At 37.5% G+C, this 20,570-nt stretch overlaps 1 protein-coding gene across 1 annotated transcript in view; it reads right to left on the reverse strand.

Annotated features, from left to right (window-relative positions):
• LOC100889618 overlaps positions 1-20,570 on the reverse strand; it is a 58,365-nt gene that overhangs the window by 24,586 nt on the left and 13,209 nt on the right. The window contains exons 3-14 of the mRNA XM_030985079.1: positions 12,737-13,072; positions 11,439-11,552; positions 10,665-10,778; positions 7,752-8,186; positions 6,451-6,870; positions 5,778-6,194; positions 4,497-4,922; positions 3,743-4,165; positions 3,025-3,447; positions 2,311-2,739; positions 1,504-1,923; positions 565-987 (exon numbers count right to left, since the gene is read on the reverse strand). Coding sequence (XP_030840939.1) covers positions 565-987; positions 1,504-1,923; positions 2,311-2,739; positions 3,025-3,447; positions 3,743-4,165; positions 4,497-4,922; positions 5,778-6,194; positions 6,451-6,870; positions 7,752-8,186; positions 10,665-10,778; positions 11,439-11,552; positions 12,737-13,072 — 4,380 coding nt within the window. The remainder of the gene's footprint in view (positions 1-564; positions 988-1,503; positions 1,924-2,310; positions 2,740-3,024; positions 3,448-3,742; positions 4,166-4,496; positions 4,923-5,777; positions 6,195-6,450; positions 6,871-7,751; positions 8,187-10,664; positions 10,779-11,438; positions 11,553-12,736; positions 13,073-20,570) is intronic.

A 20,570-nucleotide genomic window follows, 5' to 3' on the forward strand; every position in this document is an offset into this window, starting at 1 on the left:
TCCCATTCACTATACGTTACGTACTAAAAGGCTGTATTGTCTGACCGTTCATGAATATTCATGTTTTTGCTAAACTCGGCAAAATGTTTGCTTTTACTAAATGGAAAAATTACGGTGGGGGGGGGGGGGGGGGGGGGGGGGTTGGATGAAATGGACATAATGAACATAGCAGAAGTGATAATTGATAATTCATGCTTCTTTTCCTTCGTGTGCTTGACCTATAATCTTACAATCACTTGGCAGACTGAGTCCAAAGTTCGACTTGTTTCACATGTGTATTATAGGCAATGGCGAGCTTGCAACCTATTTTGAAAAATTACGGTGGGTGAACTTTCAAAAGTCAATGAGACATGAGGGCTCCAATGAAAGAGCTAGTGATAACGTACGTCGGGTGGATGTGCTTTTCGTTTAAACAAAAAATAAATTTTTAACAATTAAAAAAAAAAAACGTCGATAGGCTAACATGTATGGCTGCTGACTCTGACAATAGGGGGCGTTGTGAAATGAGACTAAACGGAGCAATATGCTAGTGCAGATAGGCTTTAACATTAACGAGTTGCTCACCCCTACACGTCACTGGTAAACAGCTTGTCAGAACAGAATCGTCTGGAGTACCAGAGAACGCAAAATCAAGACTGGAAGATGGGTTCTTCTCAACCTGGGCACAGAGGTAGCCAAATTCCGAACACAATGGACCATTTGTGAGGTCCAAAGTGAACGCGAGTCCTGAAATGACTGCAGGGATTCCTGCAGAGATGGCGGTTCTTCCTTGCACCGTAGTGAGAGAAACGACCTCTGGCGCCACACGAGGTCCTAGTCCGTTGTCATTTTGACTCCCAAAGACGGTGACTCCCCATAGATTGTTACCGATTACACTGCCCCCCGCCGCATCAGATACAAGGTTAAAGTCGAATTGCACATTCTGGCTTGTACCCTCCTGTATATCACCCGATCTAAGACCGAGACTTGTTGAACTGATCATAACACCTGTAGGGAGCACATTAGAACACTCAACGTACACATACAAAAATCACTCACCGATATACCCGTCTCAATTAAGAGTCGGGTGCGGAAAAGTCTACAATGTAATATGTCGTCTCTGATGTTGTCTTTGGATATGACTGGGTAGATGCATGGCGTGAATTCAACATAGAAATTGCGAGTCATCATTTGTTTACTTGAAATACTTTTGAAGAGTTGTTTCGAATTATCTTATAGTGACTATACAGAGAGTAAAGTGTTCCAGAAGCTAAGGGATTGAATTGGGGAAAAAAACGCACATATTGTAGATGGATTACATTCCTTGCCAACGGGAATCAGGTGGACCCTGTATCAAGATCAACGAAAAACATTAAAGTAGACATTCAAGTTAAAGGAGCACGTCTTGATAGGAAACATCATCTCGAACTTACTGCCTTGTTAGAAGAACCTGATCATGAAATATGCAAATCTTGAAGGAAAGCCTGCATTTAACCTGCGTGATTCAACAAACTATTCACTTACCTGTACAAGTGACTTCTTGACATCCAATGAATACAGAATCGTCAGGTGATCCGGTTAGACCGAAGTTAGGATTGGCAACTGTACTCTTCCTCAGTCTCACACATACGTAGCTGAACTGAGAGCAGGTAGGTCCAGTTTGGAGATTCAACATAGCATCCAAGCCACTAATTACTGTCGGAACTCCCGGAGTTACCAGGGAATTTGCTTGAGTTGGACTTAGAAGAATGCTTTGTTCGCTGATTGGGTTGGAACCCAATTGGTCATCACTAAGGAAGATAGACAGATCCCAGAGGTTGGTTCCTGTAACACCACCTCCATTTTGGTCAGTGTTGATGGTATAGGCAAAAGAAAGGGTCTGTGCGGCACCTTCAAGAAGTGATGCAGATGCAAGACCAACTACCGTACCCGTGACCTCAACATCTTTAACAAGATAGATAAAGAGAGAAGGAGAGAGAGAGAGAGAGAGAAAGAAGGGGATAATTAGACTTTAAGGATAGAGGCAGTGGTCTACAATATACAAACTTTTTTTTTAAGGTTTTAGAATGCTCCCCTAGATAAATAAATGAAAGAACAAACAAATACTTTTGTCATTGACGTAAATGATGAGTACAAGGGCCCCATCGACTCGTGAAAAAAAAGGGGGGGGGGGGGGAGACAAAAGAGAGAAAGCGAAAGGGGTTTGAGAACAGGACTATCAAGTAAACATCATACGGGAATCTGCTCATGATACCGAGATCATTATATTGTTGTATTATCAGTTGCCTTCGGAAAGTGCATGACATGTATTTATTCCACGTATTGATTTACCTCTGCACTGGAGTTGTGCGCAATCTGTAAATACTTCATCGTTTGGTGTGCCGGTGACTTGGAAATCCGGATTAGCAAGGTTTGCTTTCTGGACACGAACACACATGTAACTAGCCTGTGTGCACAGTGGACCAGCAGACAAGTCCCATACTGCTGACACACCATTTATGATGGCCGTATTCACTCCTGACACGATGGGAGTTCCACTCTGTACCAGAGTTAGAGGAATGGACTGCTCAAGGTACCTTGTCGAGGCACCGTCAGGATCTGTTGATATCCATGCAGTGATATCCCATAAGTTAGACCCACTGACACTTCCACCATCAGGGTTGGAGAGAAGAGAAACGTCGAAGAGGATTGTGCTGGATGAAACTCCTTCTTGCAGATAGCCATTCTGTATGTCGAGTACCGTATCTGTGATCTCAACCCCTGGTAATAAAAAAAGATTATGAAGTATGATTTGCAACTGTATGTTGGTTATTTGCTTTTGGGTCATATTTCTCTGTTTGTGGTTAAGTTAAGCGCTACCATTAACATTAACATTATTTTTAACCATGTAAAGCCTTTGCATATGGGTGTGTGAATATATTGATCTATGATTATAGTATGGAGATTACACAACCTCGATCTGCTTTGATTGTGTTATAATGTATGTATAAATACAATTATGGAATTCTAGTATTCTCAATTATACAATGAATGAAAGGAAATTACCGCCACATGGTGTCGGTGTGCACCCAATTAGTGAATTTCCATCCGGCACACCAGTGAGAGAGAAGAAAGGATTTGAGGTTGTGCCTCTGTCCACCTGCACACAGAGAAATTGGAACTGCGCACATGTGATGCTTGAACTAAGCATGAAGTCCGCGCCGAGTCCAGCCAAGGAGGTGACCTGACCGGCAAGAACCATGGCGTTTGCGGCTGCAGTTGGGAGGCCGACAGGGGTCGTCAAGTACCGAGTGCCTGAGCCATCGTTGGATGAACTTCCAAATGCAGATACCTGCCACAGATTAGTTCCTGCCACGTTTCCCCCAACCGCTTGTGTTGTTAAAGCAACAGTGAAGGAAAGAGTGGACATACTGCCTTCGATGATCTCGCCTCCGCCGATGGTTACAATTGTGCTCGTAACCTCCACACCTGTCGTAATGAATAAAGTGGTACAAAAATTCAATAATAAAGCTATCGAAGAACCACGGAACAAAAATATGAAGTATTTGAAGAAAAATAGATCGAATACATAAATGCTGTTAACGTTACTGCATGATTTATCAAGCTGTTTTCTTTCACGTGGTATTAACCAGTTTCAAATTCAGGAGTGTAGCTTAAGGATCGGTGAGATAGAGTTTGCTAAAAAAAAAAAAAACTGCGGCATCTCATATAAAGAATATCATCCAGTTTGTTTATCTAATGGAAATCAGTAGAATGGATTTACCTCTACAGTTTATTGCTTGACAAGAGGTTAAAGACTCCGGACCAGGAATCCCGCTAAGGAGGAACTGGGGGTCTGCCAAGGAGTTTCTATCTACACTGACACAGAAGAATCCAAACTGTGAACATGACGGCCCGCTGGTCAGATCGGCAGGAACGCTGACGCCACTGATTATAGTAGGACTGCCAGCAATGAGAGGTGCATTGCCCTGGAACGTGCTCAGCACTGCATTGGGGAAGTTCTGGACACTCCCAGACGCGTCTGATCTAGAGCTGAGGAAAGGGGTTATCTGCCACAGGTCAGAACCACTCACGCTACCAGCCGCTCCGTCAGAGTTGAGTGTTACATCAAAGTTGACAGACTGACTCGCGCCTTCCCTAATGTCGCCAGATGTAACTGATACTTGTGTCTGGGTTATTTCCACACCTAAAATCATGACAGAAAAAAACAGAGTTATCAAACACACGTCTCTAAATTGGTGATGTTTTATAGCTATCGATAACTGTTCTTTTCTAATTCTTTGGTCTATCGATGTGAGGTACATTAATAATCGAATATTGTCTTGTGAGTCCAATACGTCAGTCAGAAAAAACTTTACTTTTGTTTATACATAATCCAAGCTGTACATGAGAACTATCAACTACACACAATTACCAGATATAAATTAAAATCTTAGACCTGGTTCGGAAGGTATGGGACACAAATGCATGGATTACTGACTCAAAGTAGAATGTGCGCATTTATAGGCTAGATTTACCTCTGCATGTTATTTGGCGACATCCGATGAGAACTGCCTGGGAAGGAATTCCTGATAGTTGAAAATCGATTGAAGGCGAGGCCCCTTTTTGAATTTCTACACAGACATAATTGAAATCAGAACACGTTGGTCCGTCTCTGAGATCGATGTTGACTGCAAGGTTAGATATGCCAGCAGGGTCGCCAGCAGTTATTCCTGTAAATCCATGAACACTCGAGAGTACAGGAGATGTGAAGGTGTCAAAAGGATTCCCGGAGCCGTCGGAGTTGCTGCTAAGGAAGGAACGCACGTCAATGAGACCAGAGCCGCTCACGCTACCAGCTGCCTCAATAGACAAAATAGTGATGTCTAAAATCAGCGGCTGAAGCCTTCCTTCCAAGACATCCCCTGGAGTTACAGCTACTGATGTACTTGAAATCTCCACTCCTACAACCGACGAAATTAAAAAGGAGATTACAAAAGTATTGAAAAGTATTAAGATCATGTTGTACTCCGATACATGCTCCGGTAATAATTGTCATGTGCATTATGTATTCTATCATATGTATAGGGTTAGAGCATGAGCTACAAGTGTGTTTTAGGTTAGGTTTAGGTTTTTTTGTAAGGTCCAGTGTCGGCTCCAGAATAAAGTTATGAATTTGGTTAGCATAATGATACTTATCGCCCAAGCATGCAATATGCAACTGGAAATATCGTTGGTGTATTGTACGAAAGTTTCGAACACAACACAAAGTGATTTACTATGTGGCCTAGACAAATTGCAGAGAGAAATTTGTTTGTTAATGGTATTTAAACATTGGAAAAAACATTTATTCCGAAATAACTGCACTCCGGTTATCATATGTAAGGTACTACAATGATATTGGATTAATAAATAAATAAATTATCAATCATTTAATGAAAACAAACTATACCGCATCTTTTTGTCAAAATAGTTAGATATTTTTCATAAAAACCTATTTCTTTCCAAGAGTCGTTTTAAGTCAAAGAAAATCAAATAATGGTTGGCCGCCATCCTAATCTTGCATTTAAATAAACACAAATGCAAAACTGATACCATAGGCCCTCCTCTATATTTTACTCTTCTTTTAGTTCAATATTTTCAGTTAAAAATTTAAACGGCATGAAAAGTAATTGAAACATGGTACTTATTTTCTGTTCTTGTATTGAACAAAATAATTTATGTTTGTTAGTACCATTTATATTTCGGTAAACATTGTAAAATATAAACATGTGAAATTCGAAACAATAACCTGAAACTGAAATTATTCTTGCTCACACCTCTGCATGATATCGGCGTGCATGCTATCAAGACACTGGCAGAGGGTACTCCTATCAACACAAAGTTTGTATTTGTGCCCTTGGCAACTTCTACGCAAAAGTGAATAATCTCTGAACAGGTCGGACCGTCCATCAAGTTCCAGGAAGCCGTTACTCCCCCGAGCCTTGCAGAAGCTCCAGCTTTGAGGGTAGTTCCAGATTGTGCTGTACTTAGTATAGTCGTGGTCTCTTCCAGGCGGGTACCTAAACCGTTTGCGGTTACACTGACAAAAGTTGTTATCCGCCATAGGTTAGCCCCTTCAGCGGTTCCACCGGTGCTTTCTGATGTCAGATCAACATTGAAGGCTATATCCTGACTCTTTCCCTCCAGTAGAGCACCGGATAACACGCTGACAAGTGTTTGTGTTATCTCGACACCTATCGATAGCGTAAACAAAAATTAAAAATATGGTCATTGGAGATGATTGTGTTGGTAAATTAACTTCTGTAGTTTTGAATATCAACTGTTTGTAGACAAATACGGAAGTGATTGGTCGAATTGAGACAAATTAATAAAATGGTTGGTATCCGTAATCAGTTTACCGATTATTATCATATCCTAGTTCCTGTTCATTTCCGTCTCTTTGGAAATACATACCAAAGAATCATACATTTTCGTTAATTTATTTCTCACCTCTGCATGTTACTGCTTGGCAGGCGACGAGATTAGAACCACCGGAAAGACCGGAGTTAGGGATAGCTAGGCTACCCTTTGACACTTCTATGCAGATAAATGGGTAGTCATCACATGTCGCAAAGCCACTGCCAAGGTTCACTTCAAAAGAGAGATCGGAAATGGTACTCGTTGTACCGGCGTCTATTCCTACTGTCCCTTGTATGCCGTCAGTAAGCACACCGGTCTCTTGAAATCTGCTGCCAGTCCCCAACGAGTTGTCTCCACCGAAGGCGACGATGCTCCATAAATTGGAACCGCTGACGCTTCCAGCACTATGCTCGGAGTCCAGCTGCACATTGAAAGAGACTGTCTGTCCAGATTCCCCTGCTTGAAGGTCTCCAGATGAAATCTGCACAGTCGTATCTGTTATTTCCACACCTGTAAAGAAATAAAAATAAAAATTCTTAAAGCCAGAACATGTTAGTACAAATAAGATTTCAGGCAGACAGCTGTTAACTTTCATAGGGATAAAGCTGCGTCTAATTTCTCCTGTATTGGTCTTAATGTTCATTAACCGGAAATGTTTTGTTTCTATTGAAGCTCGTTCAGATATGACTCTGGAAAATCGCGTTGTCTTTGTTTAATATATCCGTAAAGTGCAATACGCTTTACATTTCTGAATCATATAACATATAAAACAGCTCAGAAAATGACAATGACATTTAATTCTCATGAGCGTCAGAACATGACGGATACCGGTGATATATAAATAACCATATTATTATTACTATGTCACTTACATTGAGGTATTGGAGAAGTTTACAATCAGTACTTTGTTGCGCGCACTTGTTCCGTCATTTACTTTTAAAAAATTCGGTTGCGGCCGTTTTGTGGTGGTTTACTATCTCATATCTGAACAAGCCTTTATGGTGTAGATGAACTTGACGAAATCGTTACTGCGCGAAAGGAAGTTGAATGATGAATTGATCTACGTTTGTTTGATCATAACGATCGCAAGTAGATGTTTAGGCAATATAATTCCTCCTTTATTACGTAGTGTAATTGCTTCCCAAGAATAATACGTCATCGGTGCAGTGCCATTTGTATGCTTGAATACTTTCCATCAATGTTCGGGATTAAAAACAAAACAAAATCAAGTGAATTCCAGGAGAATGAAACAAACGACGGTTTCGTTTGTTTGTAGATATTACATCTCCATAAAAGGACGGGGAATATATTCAACGCAGGTTTTTACTTTTCAATTTATTAAATTAAAGAGGAAAAAACAAGTGTACCTTACAATTCACTTCCAATCTTACCTCTACAACTTATGGAGACACAACCTTGGAAGGAGTCTGGGTTACTAGCTGTGAGTTGGAAAAAATGTGATGAACCGGTATTTCTACCAATGATAGCACAAAAGAATTCCATATCAGAGCAGACTACACCTCCAGGCACTGACACTTGAAGAGCATTTAGACCAGAGATGGTGGTTGACGCCGGAGGTTCCCAAAGAGTGATTTCCTGCGCAGTATTCAGTAGAATTCGTCGATTAGACGTTGTGGGACCAGCGTCGGGGTCAGACGTAAAGAAGGCATCGACAGTCCATAGCTGCGATGTACCAGCCCCACCCACAGAATACGTTGCCAAGGAGGATGGTGCAAAAGTCAAATCGAAGATCACCGCAGGAGTAAACGACCCCTCATAAACTCCATTCGACACAGATACAGTTGTTGAGTCCACGATAACAATTCCTGTAAAGAAAAAAGAAAAGAAAATGCGGTCAGATAAAAACTAACTTCGCTCATAAACAAATACTAAACATACATGTTTTATGTCTTATTTACATAGACAGCGCATGGGAAAGTAGATAAATGATGCGAAAATATCGTTCGATTTTGTTTATCTATCTTAGACAGTTTCTAAATTAGAATGGTTTCCAATTATCACATGATAAGACTTCATCCATTGATTGTTAGATTCTATTTCGGTAACAATAATTTAACAAGTAAAAAAGTAATACATGAAGGTAAATCACAAATGTATTTAAATATGGTATAGAGATCAAACTTAAAAGGAATGCATTTTTGCCAACTGTGTCATTTTTCCAAGTTTCTTTGGGGCCCCCTCCCTTAGGGACGACAACGCCTGTGTGTGATCATAACATGTTACAATAACATTATCATCTTTAAAGCGAGCTGAATCTTCGTGTTACCAAAACATAAATATGATGCATAGCCCATTTCAATATCAGTTACTATGTCTTAAATCTCACTTTTCCTCGTTGTGGTCTTATGAACCTATACAATCAGAAAATGTAATATTAGTGTAATGAAAGGATATTCGATCATGAAAACATAATCAAATATATTGATACAAACGAAATATACAAAGACTAACAAACCATTAACAAGGAGAAGGAAATATCTACAATTGCAACAAAAGAGAAAGAGAAGCTTTTTTGCTTTTTTTCACATGCGTTTTAACTCTCTCTGTAAAGTTTCGTCTTTTATAATTTAGGCTTTTCTTTAACTCTTTCTATCTCTCTCATGAATGTACAAAGAGATTATATGAAAATGGAATGTTTATTTGTTTAAATGTCAAATATATTATTTACCTACAAATATTTATTAAAAGCTCATGTGTATGAACCATATTGCATTTCCAAATTAGAAATCTAATACTAGGTATAGCACACCAAAAATAAGTACAACAAACACATGTTATTTAATGATTGCAAATGATCAAGCTTCATGAAAGCTTCAAAAAACAAAAAAACAGAATTGAAATCGGTCAATGCGATGTGATTTTATACCATTTTTTTGATATCGCAAAATTACCGAAAAACCTGCCAGAAATGGTCAAATTGGCAAAAATGGCAAAATTCGACAAAGTTGACAACTTAATTCATCACTTTCTCGGACACAAATAATATATTAAATTATCAGACACTAAATTATCATCTTTGTGGTAAAAAATACAAAAAAGAAAATTCATATATCTATTACCGTTTTGAAAACAGAAGCAAACAAAATAAGTAATTTTTGCCATTTTTGCGAATCTGCAGATATGAAAAAGTTGTGAAAATAACTAAGTCCGTCTAATTAATATGCGCATATGTAATCAAATCAAAACCGAACATTATACATCAATGAAACCTAAGTATATCAGACAGGTATGGAAATATATTTTTTTTTTGAAAAAAAAATTATGAATATTCATCAAATATTCAAATTAGGTCATTTCAGCTAATTATATATATATAGGAAAGTCAAACTGTTCATTTTGTTGGCATTTTTAAAAATCATATATTTATATATCATATTTACACCAAATATTAACATTAAGTTCCAAATATTTTTGCAATGCCAATAAAATATGGCGATGGAAATTACTTGGATCACCGTTACAGCTATTTCCTCATATGTTTCACAAATTATTCAGAAAAACCGAACAAATGATAAGAAGCTGCAGATTTTCTGCTACATCACAGTATAGCTTCTTTTAACAAAATGTCAGATTTGAGGATTTATGACGATTTTCCACAGGGATTAAATTTCAGAGAAAAAGAAAATTTGGTGATCCCAGTACAGTTGTGGCTACCTTGAGTGTAAATAACAAATTGATTCAATGAGTGAAACACATGAGGATACTGCATTTTTGTAGGGGAGTTTTATACATTGACGTGCATTTTCACCACGCAGAATAACAGTCAATGGGCGATCAGCGGGCCATGTCACACATGGCTGAAAAGACAATATTCTAATTAATAATTTAACATATTTCCCACATGCCTATAACAATGAAACTACACAGAATTGTAGTTAAAGGTATGCTTGAAAGATATGTGAAATAAAAGTTTTAAAATATTGTTCAGTTTTTTAAAAATAAATTTACGAAAATTGCTATTTCTACCAACTGACTGCTGTTGTGTGTGTGTATGTGCATGGGGCAGACTGTGTGCACAGGCAGTGTGATCACCCTAATAATACCATGTTCACTTAGGCCATTATTGATTATACCAACAAATTGTTAATATTTAAACTTATTTGATGAAAACACAACCTATGAATATATCGGACCCTGCCTTTCAGGATATATTGTTTCTGTTACTGATGTTTATAAGTTCTAAGACCATTAATTTCACTCTAAACACTTATTCATAAGCACATCAGTCAACATCATTGGAATTTGAATTGGAACATGGAAAACCGGTCAAAGGAAATACTAACCTGTCTCACAGTTAAGACCAGTATAACTGTCAGTGCAATCGCAAGAATACCTGTTCTCTCCGTCCACACATGTCCCACCATTCATGCAGGGACCACTTCGACATTCATCGGTGTCTGAAGTTAGACGGGGAGAAATATCATTGGGAGAGATCAAGTTACACATTTCAAAAATAAAAAATAAAATAACAAATCAAAATTTGACTTTAGTTGACGTTTCATGTAATATTTGAACAACAATTAGAAAAATAAGGTTTAGGAAACACACAGATCGTGCGTGCTAAAGATACATTCAAAGTTATGTAGTCATGAATGTCCACAAAGATGAAATAGTCTGCAGTGAACGGGAAATGTGTAGATATGTTCGGCGGTAATCAAAGAAGACATGAAAGCCATAATGGTTGTCCTACCTAGCAACAATAATAATGTATGCATTTTTCATTCAGACTATTAAAATACAATTATTCGTAACAGGTGGATGAAATAATTTTCAACGAAAATTTGTACATTACGAAAATGTTCTATTCAAGAAATGGTTTATATCAAACCCATACAAGCGTGTCATTTTGACCAATGGACGGGCTTTCTTTAAACTTTAATCTATGCTTACTTTAGTTCAGGTAGAGATTTAAACCGTGGCTGAGACCGTGGGTAAAATTAAAACTTTTTTTCTTCAATTAGGCCAATTCATCATCTTGAGAATTCTTTTTAAAGTCAATTTTAATTCTTGTTGTACAGTCTACCCGACTTGTAATACTATGATGTAAAGATGCTTACTCTCCTGGCAGTTTATACCATCGTAGCCTGGTGCACAGATGCACCTATAGTCTCGGATAAGGTCAATACATGTAGCACCATTCATACAAGGAATTGGGTAGCAGTCATCACGGTCTGTGGACACAATACATGAATGGTAAATATTAAATATATAATTTTTTGTTTAAACAAAAGGATAACTATGTCCATCAGGAACATTAGTTGTTTCATCACAACAGACATATGTGTTTTGATTTGTTAATTCAGTTGGTGGTGCTTTCCGTCGTAACTGTTTGATTACAATTTAACATCGACTATCAAATGATTAAGTGTGGTCAACTCGAGTAAATGCGTTGACATTGCGATGCATATCATTTTAATGCCGAAGATATACGGTCACTTATGGGGTGTCCGGTATAAAGACACGTCCATCATTGGTTTGAGTGACCATACAAGGGATTCTGCTCTCCGAATGTGGTGTCCAGAAACTTCTTGTTCATGACGAAAACGTAGGCTTTGTTCTATATTTATATTGACCTTGGTGTCATGATATTATGATTTCATTATTCCCAAATATAATAATGATGATGATGATAATAATATTAATATTAACAATAATACTAATACTAATAATAATGAAATAATAATGGATATTTTTATTGCGCACATATCGACCACGCCAGGTGCTCAAGGCGCTCCAATATTACCCCGGCTCTGCTACGCTACCTTGACAGCATTCAAGGAAATCCTTCCTACCGGTACCAATTTAACACTTGGTTGGAGAGTGGCGAATATTGATTGATTTCTGACCGAAGGACATTAGTGACGCTGCAGGACTCGGAGCGCGAACCATTGGTCAACAGTCCAACGACATATCCCCTAGACCATGACACTTCTACGTCGTCGTCGTGTGTAAGAACCGAATGAACATACTTCACCTTAATCAAAATATAACAGGGGGCACCCAAGGTGTTACCCGAACAGTGAGACCCAATAAGGCGTCAAAGAAATTTCAACATAGTCATAATTATGTATTTCTAGTTCTACTATGATCATAGTCCAGAGTCTGGCCTGTTCTGTTCTCTATATCCCCTACGCACTTGACTCAAGCCGCCGAAGATGGCGTTATCAACGAGCTCATAATTATGCTCACCAGCCCAGCCTCAGTCTAGTTCGAGGATTACGCCATCTTCGGATGGTGGGGCAGGTCGCATTTCCGATGTGGTAGAGATTTAATTGAATAGGCCAGATTCTGGACTTCTATGATCAACAGGTGTGTTTTGTGCGGGGGAAGGGGGGGGGGGGGATGATGAACTTACCAGCACTGATCTCTAGAGTGAAACCAGCACTCAGGACTGTCTTATCTGTGAAGATCTCTATCCAGTAGTTTGAACCAGCATCTTCAAAAGTTAAAGTAGGCTGCAAATTCAATTTGCTGGAATCGAACGATCTTGAGTCATCGGTACTGTCAGCACGGAATCCCGCTTCCAGCCAGAATGCATCCTTGATTGGTTCGATATAATGTGACACGAAAGTAAAGTTGACCTCGGTAGCACCTGGAAACCTGAAGTTGGCTTGACAGCTAAATCTGTGTGGTATGATACCTATGGTAATGGTCGCCACATACTCGTAGACATGGCCAAAGGGGCACAACTCTTGAAATTTGGGAAGAACAAAAATGGCAAGTCACAATTAATGTCAAGGTCGATCACGCAGTGTAGATGATAAAACAACAAACATCGTTTACATAAAAATGTTTGTGTACAATGACGTGGTACCCGCATGTAAATTCATAGAGAAGAATATTAAGTTTACATATAAAGTGCATTATCATTTGATTCTAATGTATAGATTCACCTAAAATTCCTACTTCAAAGCATCCAAGGGTTAGTCACCCGGAGCGGTTAGTTTATCTTTGTTTTTCAGTGTTAAAAAATAAGTCATTGACGAGGGGAGGGGTGGGGTGGCTGCGGTTTGAATCTCAAACTGCCAACAAAAATACCCTGCTTTTGAATGCGTTAGTCTATGTTTCGTTATTTGGGCATTGTCCCCGAGTCTCAACAGAGGCTGCAATGCCCTTCCTCCTTTTGTTTTGTTAAAGGCGTCCACGGGCTAGACATTTCACTTGATTGTGCATGTCCGATAAATTAATTACAAAGATTTGTTTCCGCAAATGTTACAATGGTAAAGCACGGACTTATCCATGGGTAAAGTGATGGAGATTAAAACAAATAGCTCGGACAGATTTGTGCACATAAATGAAAGGAAATAAAAAATGAGACGTATTCCTCTATTCCTGGTCATTCCAGGATCATCAATTTTTGGGGTAAGGTGTTTTGATTAAGAAGTTAATTTTGTTAGGCAAAGGCATTTTTATCATCTTCTACTGTCACAACAGCAAACATGGTTGAAGCAGCGGGAAATTTGCACATAACGGCTTCCAATAAAAATGAGCTATGCCGACGACATAGTTTAACGAGAGCAGTCATCTGTCAACGCAGCTTATTGTATGGGAAGTTTTCATGCTCAAAATTATCTTTGTTTTACGTTGTTAAGGAATGAGTCATTGAAGAGGAGGGGGGGGGGGGCGTGGCTGCGTTTTGAAGCTCAAAGTGCACAAATAAATACCCTTTCTTTGAATGCGTGGGCCTATGTTTCGTTATTTGGGCATTGTCCCCGAGTCCCAACGGAGGCTGCAATGCCGTGCCCCCTTCACTTTTGTTAACGGCGTCCACGGACTATATATTTCACATAACATGAAAAATGAGCTTTAACGAGAGCAGTCATCTGTCATTACAGCTTATGGTATGGCAAGTTGTCATGCGAAAATTTATCGTTGCTTCAAGCATACTCTTACGGTTGCTAAAGTAGTAAATTGTGAAAATGACATTGCCTCCCCCCCCAAAAAAAAAAAAAAAAAAAAAAATAGCAGGAGAATAAAATTACCTTTACTACCTAAAATAATTGATCTTGGTGTCATTTTACTCACAAAAGAATATTTAACGCAATAAAATATAAATCAATGGCATTGTGTCGAATGGCATTGTGTGGAGAGTTGGAGTTGTGCATGGGCCCTAATACCTGCTATTTTTTTTGTAATCTTTAAATTTGCAAAATGCAAAATTGCTTTGATAGGTTATGTTCGGTGGAGAAAATAAAGATAAAGTAATGATAAACATGAATGTATACATAAGAAAGTATTTCATGCAGTAGAATACCAATACGAACATAGGCCCTAGACTGACAGGGAAAGTCATACCAATTTGCATAAACTTTAATAATAAAACATGAAGGCAATTTGATTTTGAGTCTTTTTGGAAAAGAATATGTCTCTATAGATTTGTGTGACTTAAATTTTGAATGCAAATTTATAGCAAATGTACTAATTTGCACAATTTTGCTCAATTTGCATAAATTACTATGAATACGTGATTTAAATATTGTTGGGTTATGTGGAGTAAATTGAAGCCCTTGGCCCAATAAGTACATGTAGAAAGTTTCTTAATTTTATCCTCAATGTCCCCAAAACTAATACAACATATGGGCTTGAGCCTTGAGAAAACCTGACTAGCTGGATAAGGTCGATAAATATATCGACTAAGTGTTCCGTATTATACTATTAAACACAGTTAACCTGTTGAGCAATGAATTCAATTTTTACCGTACGCTTAATGCAGTGGCAACCTGGTTTCAATTAGCAATGTGTTAAACCTGGATCTTAAACAAAATGTTTCTCAATGGTAACAAAGTGACCTTGGTTTAACCCATTTTATCTTGCTTGTCAAACACGACTTCAATCGAGGTTGAACCAACGTCGGGTCGAAATCTGAATACGGCCATTTGTATATTGGCGATCCAACCTTTGTAATAACTGCACTTCTCTGAAAGCAGAAAACTAAGGGAAACCGAGAAGCGAAAGCTTGACATAAATCGGACCAATAATAAGAGAGTTATGAATGATTGAAATGTTATATCACTAAATCTACGCGAATCTTACATTGCTAATTTGGTCAATGGATTGTGTAACAATCAACTCTCTCATTTGTCGTGAACAGAAATATTATTGATTTCTCTTTGTCTCCTAAGTACCTTCTCCTCACTACCCAAAATGTATTTTAGATAGCATATTATTTAGATCCTCTACAACAGTGGCGCAGCCCGAGCGGTGGGTAGCATGTTAACTCTCGGCAGTGCTTGTTGCAGTAGCTTCTGGAACTGGAAATTATTTTTTAAAATATATAACTTTCTTATTTGGGTCTGATTTCATTTAAAATTCTGCTAGTCTAATCCTCTGAATTTCTGTTTTCATTTAGATTAGCTTTTTAAATATTTTTTTATGGGAAAGGCCATCCTGGTATTAGATTGGTTTTAATAGAAACAGAGAATTGAGCGAAACAGGTTTTTGAAATTTGAGCTAAAAACAGATTAAAAACTAGATGGAAATTCAAGTTCAATTGTAATCCATTAACAGGTTCTCAGTAGTGCTGTAACATCACGGATATCTCCAATTCCGTTTAACCGTCAGTCAAAACCGGCGGACGGTTTTCGTTTAAACGATTAAAAAAAAAAAAAAAAAAAAAAAAAAAAAAAAAAAAAAACGTTTTTTTGTTTTTTGTTTTGATCGGCAGCAAGCCAGGACCATGTGAAAAAAGCGGGAAGGACTTTCATTTAACTGCGAGGTGCATTTGAAGGCGCCGATTTGTGCTTGTGAACTTGTCACAAATAATAGTAACAATCTCGTTTTTAGAACTTCTCAAAATTTAGTGATTACAAGCAATTTCTCATATACATATATGACCCTTTGATCTTTGACCACATGACCCTAACATCTACTCAGTTCATTGGCTCTGCAAGATGTCCCGAGTTAAATAGTAATCCATCTGTCAGTTCTAATGAGAATGCGTTCACAAGCTATTTTTGCATACATAATGAGCCCAAGACCTTTGACCTCATGACCCAAGAATCTACTCAGTTCATTGGCTCTGCAAGATACATACATGATCTAAGTTTGGGAGGAATCCATCAATCTGTTCTAATGATAATGCGATCACAAGCTATTTTTGCATGCATAATGAGCCGCATGACCTTTGATCTTGACCTCATGACCCCCAAATTTAATCAGTTCATCGGCTCTGCAAGTAACATACATGACCTAAGTTTGGCAGGAATCCAACAATCGGTTCTTGAGATAACGCGATCACGAGCTGTTTCAGCATACATAATGAGCCCTGTGACCTTTGACCTCGTGACCCCAAAATCTAATCAGTTCATCGTCTCTGCAAGATACATACATGACCTAAGTTTGGCAGGAATCCATCAATCGGTTCTTCAGATAACGCGATCACGAGAACGGGACGTACGGACGGACGGACAACCCGAAAACATAATGCCTCCGGCTACTTCGTAACGGAGGCATAATAAGAAAGCATTGAATTTTTGAAGGTGCAATCGATTAAACACAAATTGGCAACATTTTGAAGTATCTTGCAAAGACCTCTTCTATTCAACTTTGTACTAAAACAAAAACAAACAAAAATCTAAATTTATCCTAAAGAAGATTGTTCACTTATATATTCACCTTTAATACAATGTTTTGTTTTTATACACTCCTTGTATTAAACAAATTTTTCCGTCATCAATAAAGAATCAATGAGGGAATGAAAGTTTATAAAAATTGTCTGTACAAAGCGAATTGGGGAGGAGCTCGCAAAATACTTCACAGTGTTGCCAATTGGTGTTTCATTGACGACAACTTCCAAAATTCATATCTTTCTTTAATTTTAATCTGATATTGCTCAAACTTTTACAAATTCGTTTCTCTCATTTTGTTTTTTAAAACCAGCTTTATAAAACGGAGAACTTATCGTTAAGGGTAATACAAAGTTTGGGGATTTTTTTTTGAAAATTGGGTGGATAGTCATTCAATTTCGATATATTTGGATGCCCCTGTGGATGTTTTATAAGCACTAGAAAATTTAGACCCTAAAACACTTCTGCTTTTGAGAAAAATTGATTATAAAAAGTTACCGGTGCTCCCGTTAAATTTTGATAAATTTCAAATAGTGCCTACAGCCGTACAATGGTACCTGCGACCATGAAAATCTCAGAATATCTAAGTTGTGATATATAATTTTCAAATGGAAATAGCTTATCGGTCGATTTTAGGCAAGAAACTTTGTTTCATAGCTTAATTTAATATCTTGACCTCGAGAGGGAGCTATACAACATAACAAGTCTGTTATTTACAATTTCATAACTTTAGAGTCGATTTCAACCGTGACAACGATCACTGAATATTGTTGGATCGCATATCTGCTTCTAATATGTTCATTTGAACCAAATTCATGACCCCATACCAAAACTTTGTATTACCTTTATGGCTGCATTTTCCTGTAAATAACAAAGCATCGTTTAGATATGACGCGGCAATTTATGATGACCTAAAGAGCAATACGGCCCACGTTTCCGTATGGCCCCCGAGCTCCGCCATTTTTTACGGATCCATTAGAAGCCAAAATAAGACCCTATACATAATTCATGAGCCCTTATGAATTATGCATGTAGGATGCTCCCGCACAAAGTGTACTACATGATGTTTACTACATGGTAAAAGACAATACGCGTATCAGCGTAATTAGAGAGGTCAATCGCCTTATGGACGTAATCATGGTAATTTATTCATCACGCTGTGCGCTATCGACGCAAGTGATTTAGCGAATCAGCGTGGATTATTCTGATGCGATCACCGTTAGGTGAAACACGCGCTCGAACTTGTATTATCTATCACCAGTATAACAGCTTGTGTACCCAGGATGCATCGGGAAGTGGACCTTAAAATTCCACTCGAGTGTTTTTTTAGAATAATATTTTTAATGGCGTGTACTTCATTCATTTATGAATATTTACGCCAACTAACTTAGCCTTTAAAAACATAATTACACCTCTACTTATTAATATTCCAGCATAACATTTTTCTGAAAATCTCTTTATTGAACAAAAAATGAAAACAACCATCCATGTTTAACATATCTCAAGCTTGCTATTTAAGCTTCACCCATCATACCCAGGATGAATCGCGATATCGCGGAGTGGACCTTCATTGAATAAGAAGTACAGATATTCTTAATGTTTAGATCGTATTCCCCTTTTAGTCTATCAAATAACTGGGTCTGATTTTTTTTAAAACCAAACATGCTATAAGCCATATAACAACACATTCTCTGGCTATGATTATACATTTTAGATATGCTATTATAAGTTTCCTTATTTTAAACAAACAAATTATGTTGCACAGTGGATGGTTTTTCCCCACCCACTCTCATCATACCTTAATGATTCCCTTTCTCTCTCTTTCGAAAAATATCTTCTGCAATATGTGTTCTCTTGACTGAACAACCTGTTGCAATTCCTCTCTGTCTCACTTTCAGTCGTACTTGTTATTACCACTCATTTACATGCACTAGCTGTCAACTACGATCAACCATTCCATATTCACTCAATTACTGTCCACATTTCACTTGGATTCTCTTCACTTTACCTTTTTGCAGCCTTTGCAGGAGCTTTGAAAATTTTTAATGTAGAGACCAGAGAGACTGGAAAGTATGTTAATCATTTTATTCAAATGTTCTAACTTGAATAAAGAAAAAAATGACACATTGTTTCATTTCAACATCTTGACATAAATGATTTCTTTTTTTAAGGAAAATTGAATTTAACACTTGAAATTTTGAATTGGGTTGCCACCCCCAAAGAAAAAAAACTACAACAATCCAGAAGTGGTACCAGGGTTTTAGTTAGGAGGCCCATGTCCCGTATAATTTTTATTTTAAAGAATAATTTCTCTTTTTTATAAATTTTACATTGGTATACCGTTAATTTCACTGGGAAAACCATCCCTTTCCCTTAAAAATCAACACTGTCATTATATTTTTATTATTACTTCTACATGTAGCACCGGAAATGCTATAATTTAAAACATTTTCACTTTCTAAATCCTTCTAAATTATGATATAAACATATGATAAATATAATATTGTTTACACTTGTGCAACCAGTTACATGGTCCATGTAGAAACAGCACCTGGAAGAGGATAGCAAGCCCCCTCCCTGTTTTCTTAAGTTAGGAAGTATCAAAACATGATTCTATTAAAATTAGTACTTTGGATACGAAAGGCAATGATAAAATGCCAGTCTTTCTATGTCTTTCTATATTTAATGCATTTAGAGGGTTGACTTTCAAACCTTCTTACATACAATACTTGAAGCAGCAATAATGTAATAATTTACAAATCCTCTAAAATACAGAAGTCGGTAGAGGTAACTGAATTTCAACATGTATAATTAAAATTAAAATATAATTGATTAATTCAACCTTTGATATAGACTGATAGATCAGTATCACTCAAATTTCAAGGAAAATTTTTCTGCCCAGTCCTCCTATAAGATGGTAGTTGACATTGTTAAAATGTTAATGTTTATTTATTAATGATTAGTTATCTTTAATTATTTGAAAGTTGACAAGATGATAAATTCATTAGCTTTATTGAATGTGGTATTCTACAAACATATGATACAAATAATAAATAAATATCATGCAAATATTCAAATTTGAACCCATCTCTACTATCCTCTTTCATTATATGAGGGTGGCATCTTTAAGACATAGTCCCATGTAGATGTCTCCTACATTCATTAATAAAGTTGTAGCCTAGTTTTCAGAAGAAAGGGCTGCTATTATAACCCAAGTCTGTTGAATGGAAAATGAAATAAGATACAGTGTACAAGAAAATCAAATATGACTAATAACATACACCCTGATACCTGCTCTGACAAAATGAGGAAGGACTGAAATTCACTTGGGGTTCTAGTGGGCAAACCTAAACTATTTTTCCTACAAGACTAGTTACTGACCACATCTTAGATTATTTCTGATGATCCCATTAAGACGATAGGCCTGCTAGAGCTTGGATCAGCCAAGGTATGAATAAGTAATACGTGTACAATGTACTTGTATTGTGAACTTGTGCTCATAGTTTAATAATACTCGGTTAAGTATGGGACATAAAATGACCAAACAACTTGGACCAGAGAATGTACTGAAAATAATGATACTGAAACATATGTAATGTAGACTTATATTTCATCCATATCGAC

Source organism: Strongylocentrotus purpuratus, unplaced genomic scaffold (assembly GCF_000002235.5).
Source record: "Strongylocentrotus purpuratus isolate Spur 01 unplaced genomic scaffold, Spur_5.0 spur5_scaffold_14, whole genome shotgun sequence".
Classification (NCBI taxonomy): Eukaryota; Metazoa; Echinodermata; class Echinoidea; order Camarodonta; family Strongylocentrotidae; genus Strongylocentrotus; species Strongylocentrotus purpuratus.